Genomic DNA, 25254 nt, shown 5'->3' on the forward strand with positions numbered 1-25254 from the left:
ATACAATTATTGCATGAATATTTGTTTCCTCTGTTTGAGTGGCATGCCGGGAAACTAGCTATCACGAAGCTAAGTGCATGGTCACTCTAGTCATAAATTTACATTTTACGTTATTTTACACTTATTTACATGGTCAGATAGCTCAGCGAGCAGGACAAGATGAACCGAGTCCTGCGTTTTGATTGGTTACCCGAGCAGGCACATGGAGGTCTTTATACGGTGGTAAAAATGGCTTAATATTCCCCTTTTTCTTGCGTGATTATAAATGTCTTTATTCCGCATTTGATAAGTTGAGAAGATACATGTCAAAAGTTACATGGGTGTGAAATACTAAAAACATAATACTAGATACAGCAACGAGAGTATAAATATATGGACCACTACTGCGATTCGATCCACAAACTATTTGGATTATTCTTGGTCTTTCCATCGTCTAACTCGCGACTACGACTCGGTCCACAAACACGCAAAAAACAGGAGATGAGATACATCTTCCAGCACTCTGGCTCCGAGTGGACTTAACCAAGACTTTAGCTTTACGTGAATTGACTTCTTTGTATTATCGTGCGCTCTCTCGCGCGCGGAAACGTGCGCGAGCATTTATTTAAATGCGCGTGTTATACAACAAACTTTTTAACGGCGAAATAGTTTTGTCCCCCTGAAGAAGGCAGCATTGCCGAAACGTCGGGAATAGTTTTTTGACTACAGCGTAGTATTTACATTTTTATCATTTATACATTCAGCACCTACGCTGCGCAGGGTTTCGAATTTTTATCACGCAAAAAACTTGGTCAATATCCGGCCATCTTGATCGAACAAGCTTGGTCAATAACCCATATGTACAAGTACAAGAAAAAGAAAAAGAACTTTTTTTGGTGTTCGTGTTTGTGTTTGTGCTATTTTCTTCACCAATGCTAACGTCACTAGATATCCTCCAACAAACATATTGAGCTCCCATTATGCAATGTTGATGTTATATTTTCAAACACGAGAGAGAGTGTTTTAGCACATTTCCAAACATCGAAAAGAGAGTTGAAGAAAATACGACGCCCAACGGAGTATTTTTGACGAACTTCGAGGTGTTTGGAACGTGGCGAAATATTCTTTCGAGTGTTTGATATATGTTTTCAATCGAGACTAAAACTACAGATAAAATGGAGAACTAAAATCATAAAAAATCTATGCTAATTAAGATCACACATCCAAGCCACCGTCACGGTTCTTATATTCTTTGTTTTAACTTGATAAATAATTAATGAGTTGCTTTTACTTGATGAATTATTAATGAGTCTGAGAACACAATTTCTTAAGGACTTTTGCTTGAGCACGTCGCTTTATACTTGTTCTCACCTTAGACTTACACCTATCTTATAAGTGGCAATCAAGCTTTAATATGCCTATGTTTTTCCTTGCCAACAATTGCAATAGGCAAACTAAAAGGTGTGGTATATAGATGTTGCGATAATGGAAATGGTAATTTAATTTACAATTTAAATATTCAACAATTTAAATAAGTTAAATTTTAGTATAAGAGGAGGAAAAATGACAACAATAACAACAAAACGAAGATAAGAAAAGATAAGAAAAAAACAGCTAAGTACAAAGACGGCATTTCCACAAACAGGTGATGCAATAACAATTATTAAAATCATTTATTAGCTTCTCCCACTTTTGTAAATGAAAAAGTAATTAATTTTTTCCCTGGCATTATGGAGCTCGATATTGCAGACACGTCTTGCCCTAGCAATAAAACCTCTTAGTGTAGGTAAGATGTTTTGACTTCGCTCGTGCATTGCGCGCGCAACCTACCGATTATTCACTCAACTCAAGGTTGCGCTGATTCCCCTCTTAGCCAATGAGAAGATAGATATTGACTACAATGTATAAAAACATGGCAAATTGGTTACACTGTACCAGAAACGACAAAAGAAAATCAAGCCGTTCTTTTCTTTTTATTTAGAGGATAAATAAAACATGATCAATATAAGTAATAAAATTTCATCACTCTAGAGTGTTGCTTAGATACGGACAATTCACCACAAACACCGTATGGGGATTAGCGAGTCTTTTCAAATATGCAAAACGCGAAAACAATCAATCATTTCATTAACTTTATGCTAGGTTAACCCCAGTTTACGTAAGACACTGAAGTAAAGCACATAACTTTACGTCACTTTATGCTACAGAGCAAAACAAGCATAAAGGTCGATGAAAAGCATTGATTACGACAAACATTTTGACGTGTTGTTGACAAGCTACGGTTTGCGTGAACGCGAAAAATGAGTTATGAGTTGCCTTTGTAATTTGTTAACGTCATACTACATGATGCATCTGTCACTTAAACACAAACAACTGCAACGAAGCCATGCCGACAACAAGGGAGCAAGTTAAAATTAAAAAAATTAATATGTAAGTACAACAAAATTTGTTTAAGGTGAAGGTAGGACAAAAAAAGCCATTGGAAACTATCAACAGGACTACTACCACGAAAATTTTATATGAAAACACTGTCATAAACGGATTAACAGCGACCGAAAGAGCAGTTCAAGAGAAAAGATAAATCATCGCTACCTTCATTTTCCGGTCTAGTTCTTTTAATTAGTTCTTTTATTACAGTTTTTCTGTTTTAAGACTACAATAATAATTACAATTTCTTTTTAAGAAGAAGTAGTTTCCCTTCAGTAGTTTAACTTAGTTTCTTGTCCGGATTTCATATGCAAGTCAATAACAAAAATTAAATGAAATAAAAGCACCTAAAAATAATTTGATTTTCAACCTTAATCCTTTCTTTGTCATCGGGACAAAGTTATTTATTTCTTTATTACATCCTGTGCGAGCACTGCTGATCAAAAGATTATCTGTTTAGTCTTAGAGACAAATGTAAACTCCAATGAAATTTACCTATTTCGCTTTTTGTTTTAATATATCCTCGCTGTTGGTTTCAAAGGTTCTAGTTGTTTACGTTACAGTGAATGCCAGGGCCTGTGGTGATTTTCAAAGAGTTCAGTTGGTGCGTGTCAGTTTTGGTGCAGAAGCTGCCTCGTACCCAGGCGCTGTTGCGTTTCGTCGGTTAAGACGGGAAAACAAGGAGCGCAGTGCTTCCAGATGTTTCCCTCCTGATTCGCCCATTTATAGCTGAGTAGAAGACCTGTCAGCGCTTCTCCTGCTCGCGGCTTCATGTCTGTCAACAGTGTAAACAACGCTTCGAGAACACCTGCAGCATTTCGGCATAGCCACCTTGACACCATCACGAAAGCTCTCGTTGAAAATGACGTAAATTATGGGATTAATCGCGCCATTCATGAAAAACATCAGAAGAGCAATAAAACGAACATGGTTTATCCTTAATAGCTCATAAAATCCAAAATGATACGACAACTGCAGGGCAAGCATCGGCAACGAGCAAACATGAAACACAACTATCAGGGTAATAAGCATCTTGAAAATGTCGCGATTTCTCTTTTCTCTTCGCGCGTTTCCTCTCTGGCTGGCGTTGCCGGGAAACTTTCGACGAAAGAGCTTCACTCCAATGGCAGTATACAAAGTCAGCATTGCGACAAGGGTCGTTGCTAGAATCCCCGCCAAAACTGTGTACCATGTTTTCAAAACGCCTCTATCCTTGAGACTGCAGATTACGAAATCTTTCCTCTTCATCAAATCAGCATAATACAACATAGGCGAGGCAAACAAGGTGGAAATGAGCCATGTTAGGAAAATAATAAAGAAACACACTCTTCGAGTGATAATCTTCTTGAATGGAACGTACACTGCAAAAAGTCGATCAACGGCGATTGCCAAAATGGTTAGATTCGTGGTAACCATGGCAATAAGTGAAAAAAAGATGTCGATCTTGCAGAAAACCATTCCTATGTTCCCTTGAAGAATCCAACGGCCTTTCAGTATGTAGTTGTTGTATGCAAGCGGTATATTCTGTACAGCGAACAGAACATCGGTAACAGACATGTTTGCAATGAAAAAGCTATTAGCAGTCCTCATTCGACTTTTGTAGTTCTTTTTCAGTATCACGAGAACCGCAGTGTTTTCAATTAAGGACAAAACGAGAACAAACATGCAAATTGAGGCTTTTGTGATTATCAGCTCGATGCTCTCTCCCTTGGGGACAATGGCCGAAGAATTAGTAGCGTTTTCCATTTTACGACCCAACTTCTTATCGTTCAGATCTAAAGTTTAAATATCCTGGCTTCGCCACTTCACGAAAAGTGATTATGCGTTTGAGGGTGTTGTCCGCGATGCTGGCTGTAGTTTGTGAAAGGAAACACAATAAAAAGCTTGAACTGCAGTAAACATCAATCATTTGCTGTAAATGAAAGCTCCTGAATAAACATCAATCTACCCAAAATGTTAGCTTTTACATTAATTTTCAGTTAATTGCATCTAATATAACAAAGAACGACTTTAAAAGACAGCAACAAAAATTTCCAAATCAGAAAATCTGTAAACTAAGAAGGTTTACTTTCAGGTTAAGATAATAAAATGTCCTGACAAAAGAGGGCATCAAAAGCTGTTATTTTCCCCAACCAATTGAAAGATAAATACACTACAGTGGTCAAGATGGACTGTTTTATATATTAAACATTATTCTGACATTGTATTGTTTCAGCTGTCTTCAGACAGACTCAAAATTTGCTTGCAGAACAAAGAACACATTAGTTTAATGAAAAATGTTAAAATGTGCGTGAGTTCGTGCTCAATTAAGAAACCGACCACAGTCAGCAAAATTCAACTTCGCTGATTTTTATTATAGCGAAAGTTCAAGTTGGACCAATAAATAATTTAAATAGTTTTAATTGGTATGTTATCGGAGTAATGTGTTAATGTAATTCAACTGTGAAGAGAAAGGTTTTGAAATTTGCGTTTGTCCTTGCGCATAGAATTTTGCTAAGAATGCGAAACAAAATAAATTATCACGGTAAAGCTTTAGGGCAGACATGCTGTAAAACGGAAATTGTCTTTTTATTTTTTTGTCAACAGTCTAGTAATGTCTGTTCTTTCTTATTAAAAAGGGAAAAGCTATCAAAAACAATTTAAATTTTCGTTTACAATGCTCACGTAAACTTTATTCTTATAATTTTTTTTATTATAAAAGTTGATTTTGTACTGTAGCTTTATCATAATTAAGTTGTGTATTTTTTTCTTTTGGATTAAGAAATTTAAGTCAAAGAACACGTATATATTTTTTTAACCCCTCACTTTAATTTATAACGAAATAAAAAAGCCTGTTTTATTTGTAAATTATTATTTAAACAAAGCTCGACAACAGGGTTAGAAGGCAATTTGACAATTCTAACAGAAAGGGAAAATTAATTTTTAAGTCCCAATTTGGCAATATATTTTAATGCTAGATTTGAGAATTCGGCTATCTTTATTTGTCTTTTTGGAAATGTATTTAATTAAAACGATTAGAACATGCGACGCTTCATCAATAAGTGCTAGACGTCGTATATAATTTCAAATTTTGTAAATTAACCAAAATAATTTTATATTCCAAAATTTCAAATTCAAATAACACAAAAATAAATTATATTATCAGTGCCACCCCGTTTTATTACAAGAGAGTTCTGTTTCTCTTTTTTTTTAGATTAATCAGTTTCCTTTAGTGCAAAACGCATTTCGCTGTTGTGCTTAATTTGAAACCACCTAGCAGAGTTAAAAGTATTCCTTATTTCATTTGTGTTGCAAATATAAGTCCGTGATATTTTTTTTCTTTAGTGCGTAATTTTACACTGGGCAATTTACATGCTTCAAACCTCAGTCCGTTTTCGTTTGAGTCAGAAACGCAGCAAAACAATTCTCTTCTCGCGACCATTTTTATGAAACGATGGGGTTTGGTATTATGCGTAAAGGTGCTGCAAGGCATGATAAAATAACGTTTTCGAAAGTCTCCATTTTTTCCCCGTCCGCACTTTAGCCGATCAAACAAATTTACTTCAAAATGGTGTCGGAGGAACATTTTTTATCGTTTAACCCTTACAAAAAATGGTTGTTCGTTTTGCAATTTCTGCCAACAAACTTGCGCGAGTGGGGAAATTAATCACAAACGAAATTTGTGTGACCTGTTTCGTTTTTAGAACGTTTATTCGTTTGTCTTACGATGGAATGGCTTTGAGCTGTTGATCGCGATATTTCAACTGCAATACTGCCAGTCTTTATCAGGCGATGGGGTCGATTGTCAAGATATATTAGAGAACGCAGACAAGGATGACAGAACAGTGCAATTTTACGAGTAACTGTTTTATTACTGTCGATAAAGCTTGTACAAGAATAAATATACTTCTCTCTAAAATGTTTTATTCGAAAAAAAATTGAAAAATTCCACCTGATCTGCCCATGTCTTTCCGCCAGGAAGTTGAGATGAACTGCACGTCATAGATCAAATCATAGTTAATAGAGGGAAATGGTTAGGAAACCCGGCAAACATCAAAGAAGCAAACAAAGAGGCCAAGATTTATGTTGGAAGGTCCACGACCCTGCACATCTTTTGTTTTGCGCTCATACACTATGCATGAAATACGTAATCGCAGTGTTTCCATTGGTTAGTTGCATGAACCCACGTAACCACCTATTGTATTTTGTCAGGTTTTGTGCAGGGTCAACCACCCAAACAGCGAACAAAAACATACAACAAAGAACTTTGCCGGGTTTCCTAACCATTTCCCTCTATTAACTATGATCAAATTAACAACAAGCTTAAGTCTAGGGACGCAAAGCAAACTGGAACTTCTTTTGCTTTCCAGGTTATGACATGGGATCCACAGAACACTACGTGGTGGGTAGAGCAGGCCAGGCTGGTCAAAATCTTCCAGCCTGTTTAAGGAACAATATATTCCCCCGGACACTTTATGTACATATAAAGACCGTTTTACACAAATATAATTAGGTAGCGTTCTCTTTTCAGTAACGATAGATAATCGATCAGAATCATTATGGACAGTCCCATAATGCCACCAAGCTCCACACGCCAGATATATCCTTCTTGTGTAAGCCTTTGCCTAATCCTAAAAGGAGTTAACATAGTTACAGCAAAATTACAGACTTGAAATACAGAGCATAGGAATATCCCCACCCCTTCATGGGATACGAGCCCATTGCATCAGTATTACCCACCACCATTTTCTTAGGTTGCACTTATAATTTCCTGGTACCCATTTTTATAACCCGCCAATTAAATTTCGTGCGTGCTCATTGGACAAAACGCATCACGTGCTACAAGATCGGAGGACGAATATTTAACAATTATCCTGCGAAATCGCGCGGAACATCGCTTGATACTTAACCGACAAGGCGCGCATTTGTTGAATAATAACAGACAATATATCCTGTCCGATTTAATATCCGTCGACCGATTTTATAGGCAAGAACAAATCGAATGAGCAAAGTCACTTTTTGGTAATACTTCGAACTCTGTAATTATACATTCATATTTTTTCGCAGCTATTGTCTTATGCCTCTTTTCTGTTCCTGTGCTTCATCATTTTAACAAATCCTTTTAAAATAATTCGATGTAGCTATTTAGTTGATAATCACCAAAACAGTAAGCGTTTTGGCATTATCATTAAAGAAACTTTACAGGATACATGTATTTTTAACTCATAATACTAGTTTCTTGCAAAATCTTGTTTTATTTTACCTCCATAAGAAACTGTTCCATCACTTTTGGAGACAACAAATTCGCCTTCAGGAAGATCAGCTTTGAGGTTTTTAGGAACTAAGATGGCTTGCACAAAGTCGTTTGAAGATGTCTCCTGTTGCCATTCCTCCGGCATAATGCAGCTCCAATTATGGCCATCCTCACTGACCACGTGACATCGATTGTCTCTTGTCACACCAAAAATCATTTTAAACAAACCGCGTATAATCATCCCAGAGATCATCTTAACTCGCGAATCTATTCCTGGAGAAAAATTGAATGTAATAAAATCTATTAAACATTTTGTTAAAGTTACCTTTTAAAAGTAGAAGCCTGTCTTTAATGGCGAACACCAGTGAAAGTCAGGAAACAAAAGGGTAAAATGAAAAAGCTTCTTCATCTTCTTACTATGACTCGGTTCTTTCTCTTATCATTTTTTTCTTTTGTACGTCGTCCTAGCTCGTTTGTTTTTTAATCATAGAGCATGGAACAGGTGGCTTACCCTCAGGAAAATCAAATAGCTGATACATTCCTGTGAGTTACCCTCGAATTGTGTAATTGTGGTTTAAATGTAGAAATAATTCAACTTCAACAACTACCATGGTCAATTTACTGAGGGAAAAAGGGATGAGAATGCTTATTTACATACCAGTCCATTGAACACCATCATTTGACACATAGCACGAGGGAGCTGAATCACTACAAAGAAATAAAAACGAGCTGAGTTAAACCGACATAAGCTACACGGCACGCCTAAATAAATAAAAATAAATAAATCAACTTTGTTTTACGAGGGTTGCACGTAACAGTCTTCGACGACAAACCTGTGGCCCTCGGATTCCCGATCGAATTGGAATTTAGAAGTGTTGGTTTTTGTGGAGGGAGGAAAACCGGAGAACCCGGAGAAAAACCCTCGGAGCAAGGACGAGAACCAACAACAAACTCAACCCACATATGGTACCTGGCCGGAATCGAACCCGGACCACATTGGTGGGAGGCGAGCGCTCTCACCACTGCGCCATCCCTGCTCCCTTGCCTACAAGGGAGTTTTATCTCACAGTGTACAAGGGTTTAAATTTTCTAAATATCGCTTGGTAAGGCAATAGCATTATACGTTTCAGAATCATCTCATCAAGTATACAAAACAGGTCACCTTTTCTTCTCTTTACAAAAGTACACTTCGTTGGACAATGGATGCATCAGAAATCCTCTCGGAAAATCTACCAGAAAATAACAATCCACATGTAAAACTTACTAAAATGGCATAACGCTACAAACCTGTGGTCTTGGGCTCACACTGTTGGTGTTACGTTGTCCTCGGGGGGGGGGGGGGGGTGGAGGAGTAGGAGGAGGGGGACGAGGGCGAGTAGAAGGAGGAGGAGTATGTGGACGAGTACGAGGAGGGGGAGGTGGAGGAGGAGAAGGAGGGAATAAGGAGTAGGCTGAGAATACCTTTCTATAAAATAAGAATAAAGTTGAAAATACGACGCGCAGCGGAGTATTTTTGATAAACTGCGATGTGTTTGGAAATGTGATCAGAACTGCTGTCTCGAGTGTTTGATATCGAAACTAAAACAAAGAAGCAAACGGAGAAACAAATTGTAAAAATCTACGCTGATTACTTCCAAACTCCGAGAAAAGAGTTGAAAATACGACGCACAGTGGAGTATTTTTGACGAAAAATTCCAGGTGTTTGGATAGCCAATGAAACACAGTCTCGACTGTTTGATATATCTTCTCGATCAAAACAAAAACTACGGAGTAAACGGAGAAATACAATCGTAAAAATATATGGTATCAAAACCTCCTTCAAGGTTATGATTTTCTTTGTTTTAACTTGATGATTTATTTAACCACCGTACAGTTATGATTTTCTTTGTTATTACCGAGTTTGAGAATATGGCTAGGAAAGCTCGGTTAACTCCTCCCCCTTCACTCTTTATTACTCTCGCCGTGACAGCATGCCAGGTCTAGAGGTATCGATCGTACCTTCCCTTACTGTAAAGTTGACCGTGACAGACTCAGCTGAGCCCACGAACATCTTAGTTCCGCCATTTGCTATGCGCTGTTCATACACGGCGAAGGTCGGTATGGACAGGAAGTGCTGGCCAACGGACAGTGTGCTATCGGGATCAATTTCAACAGTGATGTTGATTTCCATGGATGCTCCAAGCTGAATCTGTCCAACCTGGTGAACAGAACGACAAATGAAATGTTAATGTCATAAAAAATGTTGTGTTTATTCATCGTGGTAGAGTACAATAATAAAGTATTATTTCGTTTGTCTCACGACGTAGTCACGTGTGATGGAGATACCAACAACACCGAACACTACCCGCTTTGGAATGAGGTAAAGTTTATTGATCGTGACTCGCACTGGTACACACGCCGGATCAAAGAGGCGATTCACATAAGACTTCACCCTAATAATATCAACAGGGACAGTGGAATTGAAATTCCCGAAGCATGGATGCCCACGATCAAAAAACACAACAACAGGAGAACTGTACGACTGCGGACCGCCGAGGGAGCAACAGTACACCAGCATGCAGAACACTGAGGATCGAAATGCACCAATCAGAGCTGTTGAAAACCAACCAATCACAGCGCAGCCGTGTGCTTTATAAGCTAACGCACAACCAGTCGACCTTATCGCCTTATGAAGACTAGCAGTATGCAGTCGAAACGTTGCGATCTCCATCACACGTGACTACGTCGTGAGACAAACGAAATAATACTTTATTAAATGAAATGTTTATAGCAGGTAAAATACACGCATTTCAGGTTGCCACGACAGCTACCGTAATCCAAACGCTCAAGATTACATGTGCGTGACACTCGATTAAACATAATTGACCAGAAAGAATTAAGAGGGAAAAGAGTTAAGAGGGAATATGTTTTGATACACCACCAGTCGAGACACTATTTTCGAAATAAACTTGTTGCTTTAATTACACGTAAAAGATAACGTTGTTATACTGTGGACAGGCCCGATTTCTCGAACCCTCGATTTCTCAAACCTATTTCGTTTTCTATGGAGGTCACTCGGGATTCCTGACTGTATAACAAAATTGCCAATAATCAAGCTAGTTTTGGTACAAAGGACTTCATGTGGCTCACTAATAGACACGACAAAAAAGCATAAGCTCGCCACAGTTGAGTGTTTTGTAACATTGGTATCGAAATGGTTTAAGGGGTACTCACATTTCGAAAATAGAGACGTTTTGTATGGGGCATTAACGGTTTTATTATTTTTCTCTCACGGTACATCGCGCAGTAAAGGCGTCCTTGTTTTAGTGCGGGAAAATTTGGATTTTAAAGTTAATTCAACGCATACCGATGATTCGGGAAGATTTGTTATTCTAGATACCTTAATTCAGGACTCGCCGTTTCTTCTAGCAAATATCTATGCCCCAACAAAAGGCTCTGAACAATGTCAGTTTTTAGACGAAATTGCTAATCACTTCGCAGACAAAGTCTGTCAATCTAAACATTATGTTATTACTGGAGGTGATTTTAATGCTACTTTCGATCCAGATCTTGACTGTTCGGGTGGAAGGCCTTCCATAAAGAATTGCATTAAGAACCTCAATGATATTATGCTACAAAATGACCTGGTCGATATATGGAGAGTGCGCAACCCGAACAAAAAGCGCTTCACTTGGAGACAGAAAAATCCATTAATTCAAAGACGACTGGACTTCTGGTTAATCAGCAATTCTTTACAGGACGACATAGAAAATGTAGACATCTTATCTTCCGTCAAAAGTGACCACTCCGCAATTATTTTGAATATTGATAGCGTAAAGAACTTAAACCACGGTCCATCTTTTTGGAAATTTAATAATAGTCTTCTCGATGATGAACAATACATTAAATTGATTGAGCAGCTTGTTCCTGATTGGATTGAGGAGATTAACTATTCTGATGATGCTAGAGTTCAGTGGGATTGGCTAAAATACAATATCCGTAAGGAGACCATTACTTATAGCAAAGCGAAAGCAAAAGAACGGAGAGAAAAAATAAAGCGCATTGAACATAAACTGAAAATTGCTGAGGAAAAATTAGCTGACTCTCCAAATGATGATACACAAAATGAAATTGACACTTTAAAAAGCGCATACGAAAAAGAATACGAGTACATTACGAAAGGAGCAATAATACGATCACGTGCAACTTGGTACGAAAAAGGTGAGAAAAATAATAAGTATTTCCTTAATCTACAAAACAATAAGAAGACAAAAAGCACTATAAGAAAACTTGAACGCAAGAATGGTAATATTACTGTTGACCCGAACTGCATAATGGACGAATTACACTCATTTTACTCAGATCTCTATAAAGAAAAGAACTCCGAAGAGCTAATTTCTGAAAATTGTCCTTTCTTAAATTCTGGGAATATACCTAAGCTTTCACCAGCAATGCGAGAGTTATGCGAAGGAGAGCTAACCCTTGCAGAGTGTTTTAATACTCTATCGAGTTTTCAAAGCAACAAGACACCAGGGAACGACGGACTAACTGTAGAATTCTATAAATGTTTCTGGAAGCTCTTGGGTAGCCTGCTAGTTAATAGTCTAAACTACGCGTACAAACACGGCGAATTATCTTCCTCCCAAAAGCAAGCGCTTATCGTCTTAATTGAGAAGAAAGATAAAGATAGACGACAGGTAAAGAACTGGAGACCAATCTCTTTAATCAATGTCGACGTAAAGATTGGCACGAAAGCTATAGCTAAAAGATTAGAAAAGGTTCTGCCGGAAATCGTACATCATAATCAAAACGCATATGTTAAAGGAAGAACTATTTTCGACGCTGTCCGATCCATCGACGATATTATCAAGCTAACATCATCAAATAATATGAGCTCATTACTGGTAGCAATTGACTTCGAAAAAGCCTTTGATTCAGTGAACTGGAATTTTCTTAGACACGCCTTAAGGAAGTTCAATTTCGGCCCATCTTTTATTAATTGGATTACAGCTTTTTACTCAAATATTTCCAGCTGTGTGATGAATAATGGATTTATTACACAACCTTTTAAACTTTCACGCGGCGTGCGTCAGGGTGATCCTCTCTCGCCCTATCTGTTCATTCTAGTCCTAGAAACACTCGCGATTCATATTAGAAATGACGAATGCATTAGGGGAATGAACGTTGATGGCCACGAAATTAAACTTATCATCTTCGCTGATGATCTCACGGTCTTTCTTAAGGATAGCGCATCTTTTCACTGCCTGTTGGCCAAGCTAGAGTTGTTTGGTCAATACTCCGGTCTGAACGTTAATAGAGAAAAAACTGAGGTTATGAAGCTTGGAATCTCTGATATCTCTGCAGAAGAACTGAAAATAGATGAAATTAAAAAAGTAGTCAAAATTCTAGGGATACATTTCACTTATGATCAAACGCTTTCAGATAAGTTAAATTTTCATACCATCATTGAATCAATTAGAAAGACACTTAACAGCTGGAACTGGAGAGGCCTCACTTTGCCAGGGAAAATACAAATAATCAAGTCGTTCGCCATTCCTAAAATTCTTTATCGCCTCTCTCTTGTCTCAACAAATAAAACTTTTGTTAAAGAGGTCAATCAGGTGCTGTATAATTTTGTGTGGAAAGGCAAGGATAAAGTTAAACGGTTCGCTCTCATAAACAGTGTCGAGAATGGTGGGTTAAATATGCCGCACATTGAGTCTCTCATTAACACGCAAAGGATAGTATGTATCAAAAAGTATTTGGGTGATTCACCCTGTTCCTGGAAAATTATTCTCGACCACTATCTTCACAAAGTCGGGGGCAGTTTGCTTTTCCACTGCAACTTCGAGTACACAAAGCTCCCATTGGACCTCCCTGATTACTACAGAGAATGTCTTGCAACTTGGACAAAATTTACTGCCTCACCTGTCTCTTCAATGGATGAGATCGTTAACCAGATCTTATGGAACAACAAATTCATTTGTATCGGACAGAAATCAGTTTTTAACCGCAAACTCTTCTCCTTGGGGCTACATAAAGTTGGAGACCTTTTTAATGAGATAAACATTAAGCCACACACCACCTTGCAAAATCTAAATGCCCTGGATCTCTTATTTTTGAACGGTCTTTATGATTTCCTTCCACCTGAATGGAAGAAAGTGATGACCAACGACCCTCCATCGGTGCTCATTAAAACTAACCATAAATGGGACGATGTGTTTTTGTACTCGGGCAATGATGCCCTTTTATTAAGTGAATTGTCCTCTAAAAAAATCTACAATATTTCGGTGTCAAAGATTTCGATTAGTCCGTCGGCAAAAAAGAAATTCGATGTTTCATATGCTTCTGCAGAGCACGCCCTTGACTGGAAGAGAATCTACAGCAATGCTTTTAGATCCGCAATAGACACCAAAACGCGTGAATTTCAGTACAAGATACTCAACAGAATACTTCCTTTAAATGATTTCCTCTTCAAAATTGGCAAGTCTAACTCTCCTCTCTGCTCTTTCTGCCAATCCTCAGAGGAAAAGATGTCCCACTTCTTTTTCCATTGTCCGTTGGTAGCAAACTTTTGGCAATCAATTAAGCATCTATTGGGGGGTTATGAGCTAATTGAAAGAGAAGTGATCCTAGGGATCACCGACGCAGTTGAAAATGCATTTCTAAAGAATCATCTAATTCTATTAGGAAAACAACATATTTTCAGATGTAAACATAACAACTCTCTCACCTAGCGTAATCAGTTTCACAAAAACTTTGAAAGCAGTCTATGATTCTGAACGTTTAATTGCTAAAGAAAATAACAAGATCAACTTTCATTATGACAATGGAAGGATCTGTTAGGCTACCTCCTCTCATTTTAAAATAGCTGGCAAGCTCGTGGCACTTCTTGTCTCGAAACAGCTATCTAATCAATCAAAGGCAACTTACTGAACTGTATGTCGTTATACATATATATTGTCTGTAGGCATGGCACTGTCTTTGTGTTTTATAATTTTTTTTTTAAGAAAAATGTAAATTTATTAGTGTAATGTAAGAAGTTAATTGTAAGTTCTGTACTGTAGGTTATTCTAAGCTATATACTGCAAGTAGTGTATTGTAAATAAGTCACAGAGTTAAGTTATAAGTATAAGTAATGTATAATGTAATGTAACGTGAAATGTAAGTAAGTTATTGTGTGTATTGTAACCTGCTTGTTGGAAAAAAAATAAACAAATTACAAAAAAAAAAAAAAAATTAACGGTTTTATAACAGTAATATTTGGCGTGCCTTCCCGATGCAAACATGTTGAAACTATGCTAATGATTTGGATTCATTTTACATTGATCATTTTCTTCGCCAGTTACTTTCCCATTTCGTATATTTTAAACCTACCTCAATATGATACTCTCCTGGGTAGGGGCTGGAGGCGTTTGTCTCAGGCGGGTGGCTCAGATAGCGAGTATAGTGAGGCAAGATCCAAACCAATGTTGTATTCAGGGCATTATCACGTGAGAAGATGTCGTGCATGAGAAGGACTGTAAAGGTGACTGATTCACTGTTAATAGAAAAATAAATGTAAAATAAATGTAAAGAATGATAAATTTATCCAGGGCCCAGTTGTTCAAACGGTTAATAACGCTATCCACCGGATAAATCGCTATTCAGTGGATAACTTTCATACAAAATCGTTATCCATCCTTTGAATAACTGGGGCCAGGAGAATTATGGTTCTTACCTGGCAGATATGTGATAGTACTTCAGCATTTCATTGAAAAAGTTTTTTATAACGTCAGAACAGGGAGTGTGCGAAAAAAGTAATGTTCTCGCAAAATCAGAGCTGCTCTTGAAAAGAACAAAAATCGTAACACTGTAACCGTGGTAACAATTCACCAAAGTTTAGCATGTTTACTGGTAGGCCAGAGAAACGTGGTTTGACATTATTTTGAATATAAATGCTGCTTGCGGTAGGATTATCAACTTGATATTAGTTTCCTTAAAGTAATCAGAGATGGGTGTTAGCCTTACGTAAAAGTCAGGCTTTCAGTTTGCTGTCCTTGAATGTGACATAAAATATAACACTAGCGAGAGTGGAAATATGCCGGCTTTAATAACAATTAGGAGAGGATTATCATCGCCTCTTGTCAAAATATGACGCCCTGTGACTTACAGTTAACGTTACCACTCACTTTTGAAGCAACTTGTCGGCGTTTTGTGCTAACATTGTCTGTTTGATTATTGGTCTTCTTTCTGAAAAAAGGGAATCATTTTAAGTTCTAGCTTCTATATTCTCTGATAACTCTCCTGCAAACTCAAATAAAGTCTGCCGCTGTGCGACGATTCATGACCAAAAACTCAACTCGATGACATGTTACAGTAGATACAGCAACAACAACAACAACAACACATGCAACAGAAACAAAAATTCGTAGCAAAGGCTCGAACACAAGAACTCTGGATTCTCCATTAGGCCACAACGCCTTTCAAATTCAAAATATGTCAAAAAAGACTATAACATCCAAATTAGACATTATCGATGATACGACTGCTCAGCCTACCTCTTACCAGGACTTGTACCGTATATGTATCACTTCCAGCGGTGTTAGATGCGTTACACATATAAAGTCCTGTGTCAGACTGTTTGAGAGACGAAAACTGCAGACTTGTATTTTCATGAACTAAGTTACCATCCTTGTACCAGCGGATTACCGCCTGAGGATAACCGTCCGCAGAACAGTGAAGGACCAGAGAATCGCCCGTGAAAACTAATGGAGAACTGGAGCTGTTTACTATAGAGGGTGGTTCTAAGAAAATAATTTAAACGCAAAAAGATAAATCTAAAGAGTTGCGAAAAAGAAGTATCATCGTGATTTAGGAAAAATGTTGTTAAAAAGTCGTTCCTTATTTACTACGTCCGATGTTGCTCGCTTTTAGCAAACGAGCATCAAACAACTTTTTTTAAAGTTAGCACATTTTTTTGGAACTTACTGGCTAACTCGAACCAGGACATAGTATTTACTGGTAATATGGTTATTTAAGTACCTGCAACCTTGCAGTAACATCCTAGTCCAGTATTTCACGTGTGCGGGGGGGGGGGGGGGGTAACACTAATCCTCTGACCTTTGGGTTGCCTGTGTTTATTTTGGCAATACAAAAATAACATGAAAATATTAATTAAACAGGAATTTGCGGCGGCAGATCCACAGAGTGGCTCTTCATGCACTGTTTCCAGATAGAACAAAAATTGAGAAGTGCCAAGGACACGGGATACCCGGAGAACTCGCAGAAAAACCCTCAGAGAAAGGACGAGAATCATCAACAAACTAGACCCACATATGACGCGGGATCAAGTATTCGAACTCGTGCCACACTGGTGGAAGACGAACGCTCTCAACACTTCGCCGTCCCGCCTTTCTTCTTATGTTGATTAAAGGGACTATGTCACGGCTAAGTTAATCTTATGTTATTAAATTTTGCCAAATATTTGCTATGAAACTAAATGTTTGCAAAGAAATTTATTCTTTGATACTAAATGACAAAACCATAGCTTCCTTGCAGCTAAATGTGTCTCCCGGGCGTCATAAATTAAAGTTACAAGCAGACAAGATTAACTTTGAAAACTGTTCCGCCGGACCATATTTCAAAAGCCCACATCGCAATCCGTTTCAATCTTCGACACTTTTGGCCATCCGTACCTTCTTTTGCATTTGCTGTGTTATTTAAATATTCCTTCACTGTTTTAAGAGGTTATTTTATACATTTAAACAAATTTGATGGTCATTTCCTGCGCCTAAGTTTGGCTAAAATCCGTGACACGGTCCCTTTAACGTTTTAGCAACGTTTCAACATTTCTCGTGCACTATCACGTGCCACTTTCAACTAACCTTGAACTAGCACTGTGCCAACAGGCAATCCATTGCTTGAAACCAAGTTTGGGTTGCAGTCATAATCGAGTATCTCTTGCATCTTCCAAATAAAACAACTTATTATTAGTTAGATGGTAATAAAAGCAGTGTGTAATTTAAGATGTCAGTTGTTTGGCATCTGTCTATCGCATTTTTTTATCACAATCAAGTACACTTGATTGCCCCCCCCCCCTTTCTTGCTCAGAGGGTGGGGAGGGACGCATAGTTTTCTGATCAGTGTGGGAGGTGGGGGCGTTAAAGGGGATCGAGGAGCGACCGAAGCAACAAAGGAAGGGGATGGTGGTAAAACATTTGAAAATGCTTAAGTAGGAAAAAAAGTCAAAATCCTCATCAATTAAATATCGTATCACTTAACTAGGCTAGGAAAGAGGAGTGCAGATGGTAGGAACTCCTTGATGTAGCATGTTACTCGAGTGTACTGTTTGCATGCTAGCTGTTTCGAAACGAGTGTTATTTTATCATTTATCATATTACCTTTATATCATAGGTGCCTACTGTACTAGGAGCAGTGTATGACTCTGAAAAGTGATGTTCCAAGCAATCCAGTTGTGACTTTCCTATACTTGCTAGGCATCGGGTTGTGCTGAACAGGTTCAAGTAAATTTGTCGTATACAAGACGGGCAGTTGGTGGAAGCAAGGCAGTATTTGTAGTAACCTGTTTAATAATGAAAACATTGCATATAAAGTTTACGAGATTATTATCAATTGTTGATGGGTTTTCGATTGACTGTTTAAAGTAACGGCATGTGTGTTTGCTTTTTTTCAACTAAACTCAAAATACTCAACTTAACTTTAATTTTTTTAATATAATATCTTTTGCACGCTACCAGGTACAACTAATCGAGGCGGGGGCAAGGGCTTCTTGGAACATCACTTTTCAGACACATACACTGCTTTTAGTACAGTAGGAATCTATATTGTTCATTGTTTCCTCTGTGGTCATTTATCTTTCTTAGAAAACTATGTCCTTTATGTCCTTTGACTTAGTGTCTCTTGTAAAAAAATTACTATGTACCGCGACATAGCTCCTCAGTTAAATGTTCTTGAGAAGCAATATCATAGCTCCATTTCTGTAGCAGTCATGCAAACAGTTGATTTATAATCTGAATCACAAATTGGACCCAGTCGTCCAAACATTATCAGACTCTTTACCATTCCCTTTATTTACTGTGTGAAAATACATACATTCCCTTTATATACTGCGAGAAAATCAATGTTACAGTAACAAAACCCATAATTAAAGCAAAAGGAAACGCCGTACCTTTTACTGTAATGACCTCTCCAGGCAGTATACGAAAATTATTTGTTCCAGTTAACATGTATTCTCTTCCTAACACCACTATAAAGGAGAAATGGCGACTAAACTCAGAAGACAGTCGTGTACCTCACTTTATACCAATGACGGATTAAAACAATTCTGATAATTTAAAAGTGTCGTAGTGTTGGCAGTAGCTCGCCCTATACATTACGAAGTTTCGAGCCTTTCTTGTTGCGTACTATGCTATTTTCTGACTTTCTTAGAAAATAGTGAAATCCAAGATGGTGGACTTAATGACGTGACATGACGTAACAACTAACAAAAATAGGCAATTTTCGAGTTACCTTTTGCCAATTTTTAAAAACAAGTTTACTTGCGAAACTATTCATGTGTAAATGTGTTTTAACTGCACGCATTTTTCATGCAAATCAAAGGCAAAAATTAACTCGGAAATCAGTGGCTTAGTATTTCATTTTTTAGAGAAACCACACGCGTTAAAGAGAAATTAGATTTCAATTCAACTTGGATCGAAGCTTAGTCAGTAGAGCACACAGTTATTACCAAGGAGTCATTTTAACGTAACTCCAAAAGAAGAGTTAAAATTTACTGGAGATATATAACTAAAGCTAAAAAATCAATGAAATTTGTCGTTTTAACCCTCGGCGGTGTTGAAACGTTGAGTAGCTCTTCATTCATCCCTCGCGGAAATTTTGAAGGGTCAACTCTGTACCCATGCATTTGTCGTTAACTCTAGCTACAAAACAATGAATTTGTTGCTTTAACCCTCAGCGGTGTTAAAACGTTGATAAGCTCTTCATTCATCCCTCGCGGAAATGTTGAAGTGTCAACTCGGTACCACGCATTTGTCCTTACCATGGCATCATCAATTTGCCCTGGAGGTTTGGCCAGATTTCGACATTTATTTGTTTTCTAGTTTTTTAAAGCAAAATTGCAGAATAAGTAAATTTTTCATTCAAATAGCATTTTGGCTTGATTTTGAATAAGTTTGCATCATTTTATGACTTCCTGAAAAAGTAATGAAATCTAAGATGGTGGCAAGAAAAGACATATGGCGTCACACAAACAATTGAGTAGCCACTTAATTAGCACATTTTTACTTCGCTTTTGTTTTTATTAATACTTTTCATCTCACCTTTCTTTTTATATTTACAGTAATTCCTTTTGTATTCAATTTTTCTTTTTATCTGTCGAAGGCTGTAGATCGACAGCCGAAATCTCATTCTTCTTTTTAATATTTTAGCCAGTTAACGTTTTTATGTTTTTTTATTATGTCTCAGCCCGGCTGCGGTTCAATCTTCAATCCAATAACAGTATTTTCGAAGATAGTATTTTTACAAAATTTTAAGAAACAGAAAATAAGTGTGGAGCTCCGTTTTAGGGCTTGACTAAATCTTTATATTATTCATCTTTTAAAGCATCTTCAAGTTTTGTGTAATTTCTTATTATCTGCAAGAGTAGCTTCTCAAAAAGGTGAAAGACGAAGATCGACGAATATGAAATATATATTTTTTGTGGAATGAACCCGCCTTTCGCCATAAACCGATTGCGCATCCGCTGTTATAGTCTGTAAGCTATCGACGTAGCGTTTCTAGAAATCAAAAACTTAAAGTTTTTTATTTTCGTTTGTTTATTGAAAAAACTGATATTCGTTTGTTTTGATAAAAAGCCAACACAATTCAATTGTCCAGCAAAAGAATACAAGTTTATCTTTCTGTTGGCATTACAAGGATGTATGGCCCGGCAGCAGTTTCTATATTGACTGTCAGAACTTTCAAGACGTTTTTTTATATTTTTTTATTGTGCTTGTTTGGGACTTTCTGCCGACTCTCAGCGCCTAAACATTATCACTTAAAATTGGGAGATGCCCTCAGGGCTTTAGAATATCCAGATTTGACCGAACTAGAAACAGTGAGAAACAGTGCAGACTCCGTAACAAGTATCTCCGTCGACGTCCACGGCTTGCCGGTGAATTTGGCCGAATTGAAATGCATGAGCACTGAATGCTGTCGAATATCGTTGACGCAATTAACTGCGTTCACCTCACTTGTGTCACTGTATTGAGGTCTTGTCGGATTTTCACAGAGCGAGTCCCCCAAAACATCAAATGTAAGCAAACAAATAACAAACCAAGGAAATTGTATCTAATTGGTGACCACCTGAACACTGAGTGAACTTTCGTTTGCTTCAAAATTTTTAACATAAAATACAAAATTTAAAAAAAACTCGGATCGAAATAAATTTATTCATCCGGTCACTAATGAAAAGTCAATAAACTGAAATTTTAGCTTCGTAAACCTACACAAAAGTAAATGAAAGGTAAGGAAAATATAAACTGTAGAGATTCTTCCTGCAAAAGAAAATCAAAATGTTTTGCTAGCCCTCTAATTATGTACTGTTTGGAAAATTCATCTTGTATGAACTGAGATATCGACTTATTGAAGAGAATTAAATCAAAAAGAGCACTAACCGTTTACCAAGAACAAATGAACGATGATGAACGTTGCAAAGACTGCTCCAAATGACATTTTGATCCTGTTAGCTTTGCTAGAAAAGCCCTTGACTCCTCTTGATAATACCGTGCTTGGTGTATTAAACCATCATGGTCCTTCCACGACATCAAATGTAAACAGAATCACGTTTACTCTGTTTTTATCGCTCATAGAGAGTGCATAATCAATTAGCTGTAGCCACCGGTCTGTAAAAAACAAACACAGATGCGCCTTTGGTGAATTTTAATAAAAAGTCTTTTTGTAAACAGTGATACATAATAATAATATTACAATCGCGCGATTTCTCTTAGTCGCCGAAGGAGCCGAAACCAGACGTTTTTAGCTCCAAAATGATTCTAAGTCCCATTTTGAAAAGTAACTAGTACTTTTACGACTCCACTGTATATATGGAGAGTCGAGCTTTTATCTTCATTTACTCGGGGAAAAATAATCGTGTTTACCGTTCTTTGCGTTTGCTCAGTTTACTAACATCGGCGAATTTCTTTTATTTGTTACACAAATATAAGCATACGTTTGCCATTTTAAGATTATGTTAAAATCAGTTTCCAGTCTTTGTACACCGTAATTTTTGAACATAGAATCCTTCGTCACACAAGTACACACTTTGAGCCTATTTTACAACGTTTTAATTGTATGAAAATAAGAGCTTTAAGAAAGTACTTGGCGTTAGATTTACCGTACAAATACTGATATCTTGACTCCTGGTTGGTCGACGTCGACGTCGATGGACAACTCGTGTTGTTTATGGCTTTCACTGTTATTACATGTTCTTTGTTATCCATTAATTTCAGCCTTAATTAAGGGTGATCATCATCATATAATTTCTCACTGAGTATCATTACAAAAAGTCGGGGATACCGATCACCAAACTCAAACGGTCAAAGTGCCCAGACTGTTACTGCAAAAAATATATGGAAAATTGTTAAATTTGTTCCTCGGGAGCATAGCGTTGTGTAGCTGAGTGAATCCAGTGAGGCCTTAAACTACAGTTATAAAATTGTTTTTCAAGCTTTCGCTGATCTACGGCATCCTCATCATTGGCCTAATGATGATGTTGTAGATACCTGGTGATGCCATAGCGCAGCAAGAGCTTAGAAAAAAAAAAGCGCAGAAGGAAGAATAAATTTTTGTTAATTTTGAGCATGTTCGGCTGCATTTGACACCAGTGTGCACATATAAGTTGTAGTTTCCATTGTTTGTAGTTAATTTTCAATCAGTTCTATACTCTTCCTTTGTATCCTTTTTTACTTCCGTTCTTTTAAATTCATTTTATTTGACGAAAGAGACCTTGTAAAAGTTAGCCAGCTATTTTGTCGGGTTCAGTGTAACTAGTGCTTTATGAGAATCCATTGTTAGTCACATATGTCGACCGGATTCGGCGACTGTTTTTCGAAAATTTAGGATATTCAAGAGTGACTTAATCATGCCCACTACAGATGTTTACGTTTACCATTTTCCGCCATAAATTTACATCAACATCACATATGAAATTTATATAAAAATCGTTTTCAGAATGATTAGATGCTCTTAAACTATTTGTTCAAACTAACTTACCAGAAGCCTCTTTCTAGCTGTCTTTTAGTCTTTCAAGAATTACCGAGATGTACATTGTTTGGAAATAATATTTGAAACATTTTATTGTAATACAAAGTACTGCGTATATTTTCGATGAATTTGCCTCACTTCTAGATAAAATGCCTAAAATCTGTAATTAACAAATTAAGGTGCTATTGATGTCTTATAACAGACTCCATGTGAATTCAATTTCTTTCTTTTGTATTTGTTCTTGCAGTGATTTTGATCTTAATCTAGTCTCCCCTGATGACAATTCTTATCAACCAAAACAAAGTTCTATCATAGTGTATTACCCGTTTTATTTGGCTATTCTTAATGAACTGTCACCGGAGATTGCACAGCGTGTACCTGTGATGATTATTAAAAATTAAAACGAAAAAGTTGCAATTTCCCATGTAAAAGGAAAACATTCGCAAGTTTAAAGGGAGAGTGTCACGAGAAGTCTTCTACGTTTTTGTGTGAACTATGCTAGAATTATGATGGTGCGCTCACTGATCAGCAAAAAAAAACTTTGGACAACAATAGAAAGGCATTAATTTGTTCTCCAAGATGTGAATAGACGGTGATCAATGGTTTTTAAGAAATTTCTACCAAATTAAACTGTCAAACTTGAAACCGTAAGCTCGACTTTTTCAAGTTTAAAGCCACTTCTTTTCTACCAGTCCGTAGCCACACCACTTTCTAACAATTTTTACGACAAGTACAGTAGATTTTAGCAAGGCAAGCCACTATTAGTGGATTTCCAATTAATAACAGCACCTTCATTGGATTTTCGAATAGCACTTGTTGGTGACACTGCCCCTTTTTAAAAGTAACTCTCTCAAGATTGATGGCACTTTTGTTTTACGCAAATACAATTTTATGACCTACTGTTCCATGACTTCTCCCAGCTTTGACCATGGCCGGGTTGTTCGAAAGCTGATTAACACTAACCCAGGATTAAAAGTTGATCGAGGGTTCAATTTCTCTTGTATAAAAGTTTTTTTATTGCTTATGTTTTGTGGAGTTTGAGATTAGTCGACTTCAAAACTGGACGACAGAGAATATTAACAGAAAAACCTCACTGAACGTTGAAAAACTGATATCAAAATTCACGCTAATCCTGGATTAGCTTAATCGTGCTTTGAACAACCCGGCCCAGAACTGTTTGGAAAAGTTTTGCGTGTTGAATATAACCTTTTATTTTTTCTTAAGAGATGCTAAATGTCACTTACAATTATCGCCCTTAAAAAGAAATGTGCATTTTTTATGGAAAATTGTCAATATTTACTTTTTTCTGGGGATAAAGTTTTGCGGAATTTTTTTTTACAATTTATTCCTCGAAAATAAAAAAAACACGAGATACAGGTAGGAAAAATGTAAAGGCAAAGGTATCGTTTGGTCCTTCTGATACTTCACCAATCATTAGAAAATAGCACAAAGTAAATACGTGCGCTGATTGGTTAAAAATTGTGTTTCTATAACTCGATGGAGACACAGACAGTTGTCGTAAACACGGCAATCAATATTCACGGCGCTGAAATAAGCAATGCAAAAATAACAACTAAGAATTGTGCCAAATTTTAATGTCACAGCTGACAAAAACCAGGTTAAGACTAAACAAATATTTGTACACTTGAAAACAAGCGAGTAAGATGTTTACAGAGCCCGCTACACATTCAAAAATAGTCTGTGAAAGAAATTATCGAAGCGGCTGACCTTTCAAAGAAGTATATGAATTGGTGCAACTTCACTTCATTCTAGGCTTTGCAGCACTTCAGAACTATTCACAGCTCCTCAACAGGACAAGATATTCGTCCAGAATGCCGAGTCAAACTTCTTTTAACAGAAAAATAATGCACTTTCACCTCCAAGGTTCGAGTCGCTCGATCGGCAGCGTCGGTCGTCAAACCATTCGGTTAGGTCGATGAAGCGAAATAAAACCACAATTCTTGACTCCTTCCAGTACTTGACTTCAGTTAAACCATCGGCTTAATTATTTCTCATAATTACGTTAACTTTGGGGCCTGTTTTCTTTGTTTGTTTGGCCAAAAACGGTGAATTTTAGCCTTGAAGTGAATGTTGAACAGTTGATTTATTTCTGTTCATCGACTCCCTTACCATGATTGGTCGATTATGTTCATGACGTAAAACCGCGAGGTGAAGAGAATCTACGTTTTGATGTTAAATAAAGCGCTAAATATTACTTTGATGTGCGTTATTTTCTTTGTGCTGTTTTCTAAAAGAAATAGAAAACATGTTTTCCGTGTTTCTATCGAGTTATAGAAACACTCGTGAAAGTTTGGGAGAACTCGAAAAGGCTGTGGAAACACTCGTCTATCGACTCGTGTTCCCACAGCATTTCTCGTTCTCCCAAACTTCCA

The 25254-nt window shown here is 37.2% G+C and overlaps 2 protein-coding genes across 3 annotated transcripts; both read right to left on the reverse strand.

The window, feature by feature from the left end:
- Window positions 1-2621: 2621 nt before the first annotated feature.
- On the reverse strand, window positions 2622-4272 carry LOC144654834 (galanin receptor 2b-like). The gene has a single exon (XM_078515057.1). The coding sequence runs from the start codon at window positions 4150-4152 to the stop codon at window positions 3130-3132; it is 1023 nt and encodes a 340-aa protein (XP_078371183.1). The 5' UTR covers window positions 4153-4272; the 3' UTR covers window positions 2622-3129.
- A 1964-nt stretch (window positions 4273-6236) lies between these two features.
- On the reverse strand, window positions 6237-21439 carry LOC144653563 (uncharacterized). 2 transcript variants are annotated; one of them, XM_078513596.1, is made up of 12 exons: window positions 21274-21439; window positions 18789-18866; window positions 18001-18182; window positions 17485-17566; window positions 16159-16404; window positions 15790-15850; window positions 14996-15158; window positions 9638-9836; window positions 8802-8868; window positions 8298-8347; window positions 7649-7912; window positions 6237-7016 (listed from the first exon to the last, which is right to left on the reverse strand). In XM_078513596.1, exons 1-12 carry the CDS (start codon window positions 21329-21331, stop codon window positions 6943-6945), a joined length of 1524 nt encoding a protein of 507 aa, XP_078369722.1. In that variant the 5' UTR covers window positions 21332-21439; the 3' UTR covers window positions 6237-6942. The 2 variants fall into 2 exon arrangements, with proteins under 2 accessions (XP_078369722.1, XP_078369723.1); XM_078513597.1 differs by lacking the exons at window positions 18001-18182; window positions 21274-21439 and having other exon boundaries at window positions 18789-18857.
- Window positions 21440-25254: the final 3815 nt, after the last annotated feature.

Source organism: Oculina patagonica, chromosome 5 (genome assembly GCF_052425735.1).
Source record: "Oculina patagonica isolate OP01 chromosome 5, crgOcupat, whole genome shotgun sequence".
Taxonomy (NCBI): domain Eukaryota; kingdom Metazoa; phylum Cnidaria; class Anthozoa; order Scleractinia; family Oculinidae; genus Oculina; species Oculina patagonica.

What these genes read in the sequence shown, in the direction of transcription:
- LOC144654834 (XM_078515057.1), bottom strand. Translation starts at nt 4,152, where the DNA reads ATGGAAAACGCTACTAATTCTTCGGCCATTGTCCCCAAGGGAGAGAGC.
- LOC144653563 (XM_078513596.1), bottom strand. Translation starts at nt 21,331, where the DNA reads ATGTCATTTGGAGCAGTCTTTGCAACGTTCATCATCGTTCATTTGTTC. An exon ending in CAGGAGAGTATCATATTGAG is followed by an intron (nt 9,837 to 14,995) that starts GTAGGTTTAAAA and finishes TCTGTTCACCAG; the next exon opens with GTTGGACAGATTCAGCTTGG. An exon ending in TTTTGTAAAGAGAAGAAAAG is followed by an intron (nt 8,348 to 8,801) that starts GTGACCTGTTTT and finishes ATTTCTTTGTAG; the next exon opens with TGATTCAGCTCCCTCGTGCT.